General features: G+C 36.8%; 1 protein-coding gene across 1 annotated transcript in view; it reads right to left on the bottom strand.

The window, feature by feature from the left end:
• aig1 (androgen induced 1) overlaps window positions 1-12,360 on the bottom strand; it is a 59,356-nt gene extending 46,996 nt beyond the window's left edge. The window contains exon 1 of the mRNA XM_088626317.1: window positions 12,110-12,360. Within this exon, the coding sequence (XP_088482443.1) occupies window positions 12,110-12,250 (141 nt within the window). The 5' untranslated portion in view covers window positions 12,251-12,360. The remainder of the gene's footprint in view (window positions 1-12,109) is intronic.
• Between the last annotated feature and the right edge of the window lie 391 nt (window positions 12,361-12,751).

Below are 12,751 nucleotides of genomic sequence, written 5' to 3'. Positions count from 1 at the left end.
CTGTGGCTGTGTTGTCTGTGTAAAGCTGCAGTTGCACTGCAATTTCCCTCACGGGATCAATAAAGTATCTATCTGTTGTACATCTCCTTCCAATCAGCCTTCTTCTTTCTAATGAAACTATTGGACAATATGTACAGTAAAGCACTGTAGTGGAATTCTTCGTAATCCACCAGCTTCATTAACCACTCAGCTTATTTAGAGTACTTCTTCACAAAACTGCATCATTCCTATAGATTTGCAGGATAAGTCAGTACAGTAGATAAACTTGGGAATTTGTAGTTGTATAAGAGAAAATACATCAAGCTGTTTTCAACTATGTTTGCCAACAGTTATACTAAAATGAGTGCATTCTGGATTTCTATCCACTTAAATTAAGGCAACTTTTTGAAAAAGTGTTCCACAGTGATTCAGATGTCACTCTCAGTACATATGAGTCTCTGGAGCTAAGAAATCAACACATCTCAGTCTATTTAGTCTGGAACAGGAGAGAATCTAGAATAAAAAAAATCTAATCATATAACACAAATGTGTGGTATTCAAGGCAAGTGAATTTAAGGCAGAAAATAAAAGTCAAACTTTACAAGAGAAATGGCTATTTGGAATAAACTACATAAGCGAACCAATTGCTCCATGCAATCACTGCATTACTTCCAAACATTTTTCTATGGAGAAAACATACCTACTTTAAACCACTGGCTGAACACTTAAGATATTTTGTTCTGGAGACGTACTGTACTCTTCTTTACATGCTATTACATGTAACCATTTTACAATTTTTGAATTCACATTGAAAGGAAAGTCCATATATTCCATATAGACTTCAAGATCTGATTCATACTAGTGTTTCCCTTGACTCTATAAGTTGAATTTTGTCCCATAATGGCATATTGGTGTGTAGCAGAAAGATTAAAAAATCAGACAAGGCATTTCTATTTTTCTATTATCCATAACCATAAATGCTTTACAGTTAATAGTTAACGCTCCTTTCTTTATACAACATTGAAGAAACAAAGGAAATCCCATTCTAGCTGATATTTTTAATGACCTTCACTCAAAAAAGGATTTGCAATTTCACTATGAGCTAGCTGGATCTTCTTTATTTTTACGTACACCTTGCAATGCCTGCCTGTCACATCTGATCGGGGACAAGACTGTCTATATTATAATTACATAGATTCCTCTGCTAGATTTCAGGGGCAAATCAGAGAACTGGTTTCCTCGGTCTCTGTTTTTCTGTTCGGGGCTCCAGAAAAAACTTTTTTTTGAGGGTTTTGAATGTCAAAATTACCTGGGACTATTTTTGAGACCCTAAATTGCCTGGGATGATATTTTGACTTCCAAAAATCCTGATTCAGTTAGGAATTCCCAAAATTCCTGATTTATTTTTTAATAACTGATTAATACCTGATTCAGTTAAGCTTTCTTCCCAGACTTTATGTTGTTTGTCGAACTCAATACTGAACATTTTACACATGCTTTCATGACTGGCAAAATGTGGATGGGTGTAGTTGTCTGCTTTTTGATACAAGAATATTCCATGCTCACACCTGGTGCTCCAGCTGAATAATAACTTGAACTTTGTCCCTCACAGCAGCAATAATAGCTATGGTTTGAAGGATATTGGCAATTCATTGGAACTCTCTACCTTGGCATTGTTAAATTCTATTTTTATTTAGATCTTATTTATTTATTTGCAGATTTTTATCGTTTGGCTTCGTAGTGTCAGGGTTAACTTGGAATAAGTACCAGTGATTTGGGGGTTATATGATGAGGACAGTATTCTTATTGTTCTGCATTGTATTTGTTATCTACAATTAAAAAAAAATACAGAAAGCTTTTTAACATTAAAATTAACAGCTTGACTATAGTGTTTTCGATGAAGGTTCAAACTGGATTTGCCTTTTCTTTTTTCATATGAACTGAAGAAGAATGATTGAAAATAAATATAATTTTATCACAGTTCTGAAAAGAAAACATACAACATAAGGCATACTGTAACAAGAGTAATGCTTTTAAAATAAACACAAACTATCCAACCAGTTAAAAATAAATGCCTTTGCACTGTACTTTGGAAAATACTAGGAGTGGGGATTTCCATTACTACGTCCCAGTTCTTCCTTTACAAAGAGAGCTATTATTTTCTGTACAGTGACTTTTAGTTCAGTCAAAAACAGAATTATAATCTGTTAGATGGATACTGCGCTCATTTGTGGTGGATTTTCATCTTTTCTTCAGATATTTAACTTGAATGAGAATAGCTAAACTAATTAGAAAATATTTACTAGCCCTGTCTCACACATTTCCTGACTACAGACACTACTTTGAGACCTAAAATGTTCATCATTTACTGAATGGTTTTACTGCATTCAGTGAAACCCATATTCACAGCTACCGAAGCTTGTAGACTTTGTTTAACAATAGTTCAAGCTCTTCTCCACAAGATTTCTTGTCTTTCTTGTTATTAAAAATCAGAAAAATGACACCCACCACGTACTGTACCTAGTTAAAACACAGAGCAGAAAGTCATCTTCGTTGCCTAAAAATGCTGTGAATGTGAGAAAACAGTAAAATGCTATAAAAGCTCGTAGATCTTCTTATCTAATACACTGGGGCCTCACACCGAGAATTGAGCCCTTGGGAGTGAAGAAAAAAATTCCTCAGCGAACATTTTCCATGTTTATTTATGGCGTCTTCCAAATCATTTCTGCGTACCGTGCTCCACATCATGTAGCATTCTACGCTTAACAGCTGCCTCTGAAGGGACAACTGGGAAATCATTTTGGGCATTTGACAATGCTTTTATCTTCCCCACGCGCCACTGTGGAAGGAGTGAGGTAATCAGATCTGGGAGCGAGCATGCGGGAAGTCAGTGCTTCCTTAGGGAGCTCTCCTGCCACAGCAGTTCACACACCACTGAGCTGAACCTCTTTCCTCTGACGTCCAAGGCACAGCTGAGTCTGACTCCAGCCAGTGCAGCACCTCGACATCAGGGATAAAACAAGAGTTGCAACGAACACATCACTGCACTTTCCAGTTTTTTCACTCACATTTTTAGTATCATGTAGTACACAGTAGGTGTGTTCTAAAGAGGTTAAAGGATTTTTTTGTAGTTACTGTCTGACAGATACACGGGGCCTATAGAAAATCTACACACCTTATCCAAAGTAACACATTTTGTGACCTAACAAATCAAAACGCATTAAATCAGAATTTATTTCACTCTTTACACATCACACATTATATTTAGACATTTTAACACACTATCTCCATGTGAAAAAAAAATTCCCGAACATTCAACATAACATCTCAACATAATTTGTTGAACATTCTCACAATGTACTATGCTTGGTTCAAAACCAACACAGCACATCAGCCAAAGAACACCATCCCTACTGTGAAGAATTGTAGGGGCATCGTCATCTTCCTGGGCTGTTTTTCACGAGCAAGCACTTGCCAAGACAGAAGGAAAAATGAATGGAGAAATGTCCTTGAGGAACACCTGCGTAAGAAAACTGAAACTGGGAACTGAAGTGTACTATTCAACATGGCAATGACCATAAGCCAACCAACAAAGCAACAGTAGAGTTTTTAAAGAACAAAAAGGTAAAGATCCTCAAGTGGTCCAGTCAGAGCCCTGACCTCAAAACAACTGAAACTCTATGGAAGGACTTGAAGATTGGAATTTACCACAGTCCTCTCTCAATCGGACTAAATGGTTCCGTAGGAAGGAGTGGAAAGACACTGCTATATCTAGGTGTGTTACTTTTATATAAACGTATCCAAACAGAATAATGCATGTAATTCAAGCAAAAGGTGCTTCCATCAAGAAGTAACTCAGGAGTGTGGATACCTATCCAACTCTTTTTCTAGGTTTTGCAGAATGTTTGAGTATTTTTTTACTTGGAGTTTGTGTATAAATACAATGTAAAATGTGTAAATAAAGGTAAAATACATTCTGATTTAATGTGTCTTGATTACAGGCTGTTAGGCCACCAAATGTGTTACTTTGAAAAGGATATGAAAACTTTCTATAGGTACTGTACATCTACACTAGTTTAAAAAGTTACAAAACTCACATTGTTAGCAGACTACAAAAGCATATATTGTTATAAAAGACAATGGCCTAAAAATAACCTTTAATGATTCCTTTCACAGGGCACATGGAGAGCTTTTACACTAAAGTCAGGATTCAAATAGTATTTTTTTTTTATTCTAGGCGCAGTAACTTTACATTTTTTTTAAAAATGTTTACATTTCTGAAAACTGAACATTAATGTGACTTTGATGTAACAACTCCAAGACCTTCATTGTTTTACAAATCTGTTCATGTTTACAAAGGTATTTTAATCCAGTGAACACTAATGTGAGATATTAACTCTACCTTGTAATACTGTGATGTCACTGAAGAATCATTAAAATGCACCTAAGCCTTATAATTTTACAGAACATGGCAGACAGTGCAAACTGGATACCTCAGTTACAATGGTGCTGTTATTATTATGGAACAGAGTCAACAGATCATACTCCTCTTTTTATCGCTTTTATGTGCTAATATATTTTGCAAACCAATAACTATGTACAGTACTGCATGTTGTGAAGATCTACTCATTGCTTGCTGCCTTCTTACAAATTCCTCGCAACCTAGCTTTCTACATCACTCCATGCCCCCTATACCTGGAAAGTGTATCTTACAACTGATCGATATCCCCTAGCAAAAACATCTATCACCAATGACTGGTCCAAAACAATCACATTTCTTTGTATCCCATCCTTCTCATTTTATTATGACTTCACAAAAATAATGTTCTCCCAATTTAAACACAGCACACAAAACTCCCAATTTTGTTACCATGTCCTTCAGATATCCTTAGGGTAGTACAAAATGTTGCATTGTGCTCCATATTTCTTGAAGAGTTTGAAAATCTCCCACGTTAGTCAATTTAATAACTTATCTCCTGTTCTCTATGAATATAGACATACAAACATTATTACACCATTGTGATTAATCCAAAGTTTGAAATACAGTATACTAAATTGTTGGGTACTTTTTAAGGAACAGGCATTTAAAAAATACTGATGTCTGCTGAAACAGAAAAGTAGCACGCTCTTATAATAGAAAGTGTGTACCATTTAAAGGAATGTGAAGCCTGCATTGTGTTTTCTACTAAAAAGAAAAAAAATCATCATCTGTCCTTACTGTATGCTGTAGAAAAACTATTTAGAATCTTCCTTAAAAACTCACCAGGGGGACAAATTTAGTAAAGCAACTAGTTACAGAAAACTTTGTTCTGTCACCAAACTGAATATTATTTATTCATTTAGTTGTCCACCAATTTTTACATGTATATTGATCCATTCACACATTCCCAATGACATATCAAGAGCCCTGGACAATACTTCAGACTGATGCTAGTTCATTTATGGGACAATGTATCAATATCACACATTTCATCATGCAATAGATGTTTGCAATTTTTAGAGCATACTGCATTCAAGCCCTCAGCTTACAGGCAGTTTACAGGCAGTAAAGGACCCAAAACTCTAATAACAGAGCAAAACTCCATGGCTCTTTATCGCTTACACAATGGACAGTGGGATACAGCATAACATTTTTAGCCAAACATTTCCAATAAGAGGGTACCATACAAAAGATAAAGGATTGATGGATTGAGAAGGGAATACATATAGCAACAGAAGCATATACTGTACAGTATATGGGCATGCCACATAGAAAACTATGAACGATAATCAATGACAGAAAAAAACTATAGTTATCTGCAGCACATTCTTTAGTCCCATAAACCTCTGTATGGTTGAGCATGCATACTCTGGCTTATTGTCCTCTGGGAGCTCAACTGTCCTTAAGAAGGCATTGTGCTACTCCAATGCCTCAGGCGAGGGTATGGCAGTTAAAGTACATGCAGGTGATGTCTGAGTTGAAAAAAAAATGTTGTCTATGTAAAATCTTAGTCAGTGGGCCAAAGAAATTTGTACTTATCTAACAAAACAATGCCACAGTGCACTTGTCAGATTTATTGCTTAGATCTGGTGAACCACAGCATGTACAGTATAGGCCCAATACTGTATGTCAATATGCCTTCATATTAATTGTCTTGATTCACAATAATTCTTACAGACACAGCTACCACATTCGTATGGTAATGAATTAGAATGTTCAAAACCGCATATCAAGCTAGCCAGTTTCTGATAAGATTCATCAAGTCTGAATGTGAAAGAATTAAGTCTTCCTTGCAAACAAATTAATTGTTTTTTTCCCAATATAACAGAAAATGTCATTCATCCATTCCAGTAACCACTTAGTCCAACACAGAAACATGGTCAGATGGAGCCTAACTTGTTTGTGCACAAAGCAGGTCACAAAAACATGGGGGACAGAAATGCCAATTAGCCTAGTCAACATATTTTTGGACTTTAGAAGGACACTGGAGAACCTGTGAAAATCCTCATTGGCATGGGTAGAACATACAAACTCCACACAAACGGTGCTCTAGACCAGGTTCAAGGTTCCTGAACCCAAGAGTTGTAAGAAAGCAACGCTAATGTCATTCTGGTAATGCAATACATTTATACATTCTTATGTAACTACTTCTTTTTAAAGTACAAAGTTACAATCCAAAGGACTGCAGTATTTATTCAGGAAGTAGTTGAAAGCAAAGGAAGAAAGGGTAAAAATACAGTCAAGCAATGAGTAACGTTGACTACAACTAAAAACAGAAATTACAATTTTAAAGTTGCCATACAATAGGAATACATTCAATACATAAATGAAATACAGAAGAACATACTGTATGGTGTTACATACATAAAGATTTATTATGTAGCAAGATTTGAATACAGAATGTCATAAGATTAAGATGTCATAAAAAATAAGATTTTTTAGTTTGACTTATTTTCCTTATACAAAACAATAAACTACTCTGCAAACATGACATCTAACACAGAAGTGGATACCTGGTGGTTCTATCTATCCCACTGTAAAGGTTAATTGCTATTACAGATGTTAAAATTCATGGGGGAATTCCAAATATAAATCCCTACATTAATCTCAATACAACCATGTGCTTTGTTAATACTGCATCAAACACATTGTGAAAATTAATTCATTGCCAGAATTAACAGAAGCAGCACCAATCCACAAGCACATGCAACAGGATATCTGGATGTGAATATTAGCTATCTTGTATCTGAAAGTGCTTTATAGTGTGGAACCCATTTCCTATTCCACTTCAGAACAGTGTAGGCTTTGCATTTGATTAAGACAAAGTATGATCTTTTTGAAGCATGTTTCATGATACAAGATTTCAAGTCGCTTTACAGTATATCAAACGAGAAAAGGTTTACAAAATTTAAAATAATAGAGTAAATAAAACAGAATTTCCAGGTATAAGACAGGATTTGAAATTGCTGACTCACTTGCAAGATCTAACTTGGGCTGAGAGCCCATTCCACAGCCCTGAAGCAACAGAACATACAGTATCCGGGCGTTCAGAGCCTTGTTTTTGAAACTGGAGGAATGCCAGAGTCCATAGAGCGCAAATGTACAGGTGTGTGAAGCATGGAATAAACCTTTACTTGTTCCTTCGCAGTTTCATAAAATGTTAACCAAAATTCCACCAGCATTCCAGAAACAATCCTTTATATCTTTTCAGCAGGTAAATTATGATGAACATTATCCATGGCAACACTGAGGTCCGGCTTGATAAGGATGGATTTAAAAAGAAACCGGTAGGAACTCATTAGAAACTTGAACAAGGGCCTTGTCTCTACTATGCTGCAATTTGAGCCCAGAATGAAAGGACTCATATAATTAATTTGCCTAAAATTGAGCTTGCAACTGAACAGCGGCACCTTGTTTCAGATTTCTGCACAAATCGGTAAATTAGTTATCGGTTGATAATTACTGAGAAGGCTGGAGTCTTTAGTTCTGCTTCTTCAACAGAAGGACATTTAAGGCATGAGGTTACAATTCCAGATCTTAATAATTCATTGATGATGAGCCTGAAAAAGGGACGGAGAACTGCAAATTTTGATCAAAGCAAAACACAGCATGTGGGAACCGAATGCAGGTCTTATTTTAGTTATTATTGTTTCGGTAAACTGACGAGGAAAGCCAGCATGAAATTCTACAAGGTGAAAGGCACTAAGCTGGACAGTAATATTATTCTCAGAAGTAGAAGCATTGGTACAGTACAAACTGACTTTGAATGTTATCAAAACTCATAAAACTCAGAAAAAGACCATTTGACTGTAGGCTCTTCGGGAGTGATGTTCCGAATTGATGAATTGTGGAAATAATTGTGGGGTATGGAGTTGTGTTTGTCATCTTCAAGCGGCATATGTTATGCTGCATATTCATCTATTGTAACGAACAGTTCTTTCCGGACCCTATGCGGACGACACAGTCCGACGGAGTGGGGAAACATTGGGGAAATGTCATGCAGGAAAACGGGGCAGAAGACAGGGGGCGTGTCCAAGGTGCGCTGGTGCACGGGGGAGGTGTGGCCGAGGCGAACGATCCAAGAGTAATCCATAGAGTATCCAAAACGCAAGGGTAAGTCCAAAACCAGGAGATCCATCCGACGAAGGAATTAAAAACCACGAAGGCCGGGTCGGAACCGACGGACGGGGAACAGGAACGGGAACAGGGGGGTTAAAACCTTAACGGGGCCAGGCGCTTCCTGGTCCCGGACTCGCACGATATGGAAATCAGATGCAGAGCCCGGAAGAGCGTCAGCGCCTGGCTTTTAAGGTGGGCAGGGAATAGGAAACAGGTGCAGAGAATGAAGTCTTTAGTGAAAGGGCTGGAGCACCCTTAAGGAGGGGGGACTATAGTCGTGACATCTATCTCCTTTCAGCATAAGACATGTTTCTTTTACAGACCTGTACTCATGTTGCGCTTGTAATTTCTATTGTATTTATATTATCAATTACAAATGCCACTTTGTTACCACTTTATACGTTTGATCTAAAATGGCAAATTGTTGTGCTGTGTAAATATTTGGTATTTTCCAATACGCTACAAATAATCATTTTACATACAGTTATCCCTTAGATCAACCTAATAAAACCAAAGACTCATCAAACTACAAATAGACCGGGCTAATCCATGCATCTTCTCAACTGAGGGTTTTCATAATTTGAAATGAATTTAGAAGGCATGAACTTTTTGGACTCAAGACCACAGGTGATACCAAAATTAGGTTAGGTTTACCAAAACAGACGTGGTGCAGCAAAAATAAAATATGATTAATTTCACTAATTCAGGCTGGGGCAAAAGTCTAGCAAATTACATTTATTATATACTGGTAGAGAGAGGTATCTGTGGTACCAAATACATAAACAAGAAATTTAAGATGGGAAAGACCACACATGAAAAACATCCTTATGAAAAAGTCTTAGGTCTCAGGTGTTTATGTTGATACAGTACATCATTTTCATCTTCTTGTCAATGATGGGAAGAATAAAATATTAAAATATATTAGGGTATTTAGTTAAGTGCAAGAATTAATGGATGAAATCTTTGGATCAATAATAATGATAATTATTCCTTATTCCACTCCGCCTAAAGCGCTTTACAGTAACGGGGTCCCCTCCACCACCAATGTGCAGCATCCACCTGGATGATACAAAGACAGCCAAAGTGTGCCAGAACACTCCCCACCTCCACCACCAATGTGCAGCATCCACCTGGATGATACAAAGACAGCCATAGTGTGCCAGAACACTCCCCACAGACCAGCTATCAGTGGGGAGGAGAACAGAGCGTTGAAGCCCATTCATCAATAGGGATTATCAGGCTACGATCGGCAAAGGCCAATGGGAAATTTGGCCAGGACACCAGGGTAACACCCCTACTCTTTTTTGGAGAAATAGCCTGGGATTTTTAATGACCACGGACAGTCAGGACCTTGATTTTATGTCTCATCCGAAAGATGGCGCCTCTTTACAGTGTAGTGTTCCTATCACTATACTGGTGTAGTAGGCCCCACATAGACCGCAGGGTGAGCGCCCCCTACTGGCTCCTCTAATACCACTTCCAGCAGCAACCTTATCTTTTCCCAAAAGATCTCCCAGCCACATGCCAGTCAGGCTCACACCTGCTTAGCTTCTGCAAGTTGTGACTTGCAGGGTGATATGGCTGCTGGCAATTAGCTACTAGCAAGCAAACAAGTCACATTGATCAGGTCCTCTCAATTTCTTTAGTTTTTATATTCTAATTGTTGAATGAGTATGACAGTGTATGCAAAAACATCTATCTTATCTAACATACTCAAAGATGATCTGTTCCAGTGATGGAGTCTGAACTTCATGTAAGAAATAGGACCCAACAGAAAGAAGGATACTATTTAAAGACATGACTGATAAACCATTGCACTTTGTAAATTCCACTGCAGAGGGTAATGCCTATTATATTTAAACATTTTTTGTTTGTACACTATAAAAAGAAAATTCATTAAAAAGTCTTACTGTTCACCCATATTACAGTTTATGTAAAAAGCAAACTGGTTTCACTTTACTCATCAAACTGATTAAATCAATTGGAAAATGTTATTTCATTTTGGTATTTCTTTGGAATATTTAACAATGTTATTTATTATTAATACATAAAATAGGTGGGACGTCCATTGATACTTTTGTATAATTTTGGACAGAAAATTCAGTTTAATTGACTTGTTGAAGATATTGATGTTGGACACACTGTATTGTTGATATGTAGTAAGTAATTTTCTTGATGTTTGCTAGGTTTTAGCTACAAATCAGCAAGAGAGATAATATTATAGAAAAATGAACAACAACTTAATTTATAAACGTGAGTTTAAAATAAGCAGGATGGATAAACTATTGATTTTGCAAAACTGAAAGAAAGTATGTGGATTACAGCATTTTTAGGTTAGAATTGTATGTGACATTTAGATGAAACACTTAAGAAATGAAGAGGACCTACCTATAGTCAATTCAAAGCAATCTAGATGACTCTACAAGATTTACTGTGACAATCTGTTTATATTACACCTTTTTCACATTTTTATTTTTATTTTTAATGAAGAACTGGCTGCAACTGAACACTGAAATAACAATGATCCAACACTGATTATCTGATACATTGATTGTTAATTAATCACCACAGTTACTTTCAGGCTAACTTTTGGATTTACAACTGAGCAATAGCAGTGCAGTGGTGCAGTAGTCCTAAGATACATTAAAAGGGGGACCATTCTGCTTAGTGCATATTTCTTTGTTTAAAGTAGCTTTGTGCTTAACACTACTCCATCGTTTGTGGTGACAGCAACTGTCTATTAGGAATAAAATGCAGCTACAGAAATAAATTTAATTTTGTAATAAAAAACAGTCTAATTCAGAATTAGAAAATAACCATTCCTTAAACAGTACAAGAACAGCCTCCCGTTTTCAACTTCTTATGCACGTTTCTGGGAAAAATAGTTTTTCATAGTTTACACATCACATCGTCTGTTGCAGCTAATCTTGCGGAAAACAATTACCATTAAATAAAATTAAAATGTATTCAACAATATAATAAAGTATACGTTTCATTGAAATACTATTATCTCAAATACTATTTATTTCAGTTCCACTAACCTGAGAACGTTACCGTGGATAACGACAAACCTTATTGACTGTCTTTTGTCTTTCACTGCCGATTTTTAACATGTGCAGAAAGTAATATAAGGTAATACATTAGCAATTTTGTTAATCTATTACGGTTTTCGAGTAGCCTAATGACAAAAATACCCTTCCACACCCTGCTCCCCCGTGAGATGAGAAAGGCACCCGACAGGACGTCTGATCATTTAAGATGAAAACTGCACCTTTTAAAAAACACTGATATTAAAAGAGAATGAATCAATGAATGGCTGCGGGCTCAATTAAATGTGTTTTTTGTGTGTATGAACCTACGTGTATATAAAAGGAATCAAACCTTAAGAAAGAAAATACGTTATAAATCCTCTTTAACAGGCCTGGTTCTCCAATAGGGTATGTAGGAGTTGAAGCAATGAGGCTACCATCGAAAACGGGACGCTCTAGATGAGTGAGTGGTGAATAACACCCGAGAACAACGAACACTTACCAGATCTATGAATGTTAAAAACTTCCAGCTACCACCGTAAGTTTGGTGAGCAGGCATGTCAATGGCTTTATAATTGCAGAGGATGGAGAAATACGATAGAAGGATCGCTAGCCTTAAAACCTGGGAAGGGATGAGCGCCATTTTTATATATATTTTTGGTATTTCCTCTTTGAATGATGCCGTTATCTGGGTGTCTCTCTCAGTGCAAGGAGGTCGCTGCCTGGAGATGGGATGTGAAAAGGAGGTGGCGTAGGAAGAGAGCGTGTAGGAGGGCAGAAATAAGGGGGGAGGGAGGCAATGTTGCCATAGAAACAGAAGATGTTGAGGATGTTGAGTATCACTCTCCCTCCTGGGCTAAAGAGTGAACACAGCGAAATAGGAGCAATTCTCCGAAGCCTTTGTGTTAGCCATGTTAATAAATGAACTCAATGTTAATCCATTGGGCATGTATCATTATTTAAATTTATTCTTTTATTCAATAATAAAACCGTGATTCAGTTAATTTAGAGAAGTTTATTGATCCTTTTGAATTTTAACAATGCACTGTTCTATTAAAATCTTCCGGAGAGCCAGTACAGTCTTGTAAAAGCCCTGGGGGAAAACCCTATAAACACGTCTGTTATAGCTGTTCTAAGAAGATGA

The sequence above is a fragment of the Lepisosteus platostomus genome, chromosome 3 (genome assembly GCF_059453375.1).
Source record: "Lepisosteus platostomus isolate fLepPlt1 chromosome 3, fLepPlt1.hap1, whole genome shotgun sequence".
NCBI lineage: Eukaryota > Metazoa > Chordata > Actinopteri > Semionotiformes > Lepisosteidae > Lepisosteus > Lepisosteus platostomus.
The sequence above is the reverse complement of the archived record's forward strand: the minus strand, read 5'-3'. Positions and strand labels throughout refer to the sequence as shown.